The sequence below is a fragment of the Elephantulus edwardii genome, unplaced genomic scaffold (assembly GCF_000299155.1).
Source record: "Elephantulus edwardii isolate Elephantulus edwardi_28Jun2011 unplaced genomic scaffold, EleEdw1.0 scaffold00462, whole genome shotgun sequence".
NCBI classification, from domain to species: Eukaryota; Metazoa; Chordata; class Mammalia; order Macroscelidea; family Macroscelididae; genus Elephantulus; species Elephantulus edwardii.
In genome coordinates, this window is record NW_006400212.1 from 119,789 (window position 1) to 121,354 (window position 1,566).

The 1,566-nt window shown below is 37.8% G+C and overlaps 1 protein-coding gene across 1 annotated transcript in view; it reads right to left on the reverse strand.

Moving 5' to 3' along the window:
- LOC102874724 (zinc finger protein 91-like) overlaps window positions 1–307 on the reverse strand; it is a 19,731-nt gene extending 19,424 nt beyond the window's left edge. Inside the window, exon 1 of the mRNA XM_006902836.1 lies at window positions 240–307. Coding sequence (XP_006902898.1) covers window positions 240–307 — 68 coding nt within the window. The remainder of the gene's footprint in view (window positions 1–239) is intronic.
- Between the last annotated feature and the right edge of the window lie 1,259 nt (window positions 308–1,566).

The window sequence follows — 1,566 nt, forward strand, 5'->3', positions numbered from 1 at the left end:
GGTAAAAAACACACAACACTAGGCTGTAAATAAGTGTGTTGTCATCTGCCCACAATAAAAAAAAATAAATAAAGACATATGGGTTTTCCCTCAGGACTCTATGAAGTCAAATTTCAGCAAACCTACGCTCCTTTATTTACCTTTATAAATCTGAAAATTTATGATGGCTGTCTCTAAAGTTACTGTTTCCTACAAGGTGTTAGAAGAGTTTTTGTGTGTTTTATTTAATTGAAACTCACCTAAAGTCATCATCTTGATTTCGTTCCAAAGCTTCTTTGCCACGCAATGTTGACATCTGTTGTAACATGGAAGGCCACAGTGGGCTCGTCCTTAAGAATTTCATCTGTGTATATTCACGGAATAAAGCCTCTTGATCACTAAAGTTTTGAATACCTGCCAAAATCCAAGTACGACAATATAAAACCCAAACCAAAGGGAGTCATAGAGGACAGACTTCTGTGAAAAAAAAAAACCAACTATAATGTAAGTCTACTTTTCAGATTCAGGATATTAACAAAGGATAAAAACCTATAAAATAGATACAGTTACTGGAAAAATGAAAGGAACCATGACATCATTTGCTTTCCTCGAGGTCAGTAAACAGAAAAATGACGCACACAGGACACATGTCACATCATAGAGTAGACACAGACCAGACAGTACACAGAAAACCACAGAGAACACACACATCAGAGAGTACTTCACAGAGCAGACACACAACATCTCAGAGTACTCAGACAACATGACAGAGTACTCACCTATCACACAGAACACACACAATAGGACAGAGTACACAAAGTACACACACATTACACAACACACACAAGAACATAAAGTACCCACAAAACATCACATAGTACTGTCAGAAGCCAGCGATCGGTCAAAACTAGTTTTGAGAAGGACTGTGGTGCTATACCAATAGAAACCGACCCTTAAGGAATGCAATGTAAGGTATATGACCATGAAAACAGACTCAAGGAATATCCAACCTGAATTCTTCTGACTGCACAGAGAATTTTGGAAGTATGTTGTGACCTTATTTTGCTCAGTTGGATGTATTTATTGGATTGCCCATAAAGGATGAAGAGAACAGAAAACAAGCCAGAATGAATCCTGAAGAAATCATGCTTGTCTTGATGACCAGAAAATTATGATTTATACAAAAAAGGGGAAATGTGGGACGCCAAATACCAACTTTAATACTAATAGTAAACCAGACGTTATGTTTGGGTAAGAGGAAGGTTGACACAAGCTGGAATTCACGCTGTACCACTAAGGCAATCCTTCAATGTTTACACTCGTAGGCATTCAGGCAATCCTTAAGAGTCTACACAGTTCTTAGTTTGTATTAACTGAATCCTTCCTTCCTGAGTTCAGCATAAGGTCAACAACAGAGAAGAATTCGACCTCTTTGGTGAAAGATTTCTCTTTGTGGTCTACTTCCCAATGGTCTTTCCTTACTGTTTACTTCCTGTTGATTCTGTACGAAACCACAGGACAAATTCTGCAAGGAACAGCTGTCTCTTCAAACACACAAATAAAAAAAAAAGGCTTTTCCTACTTCTT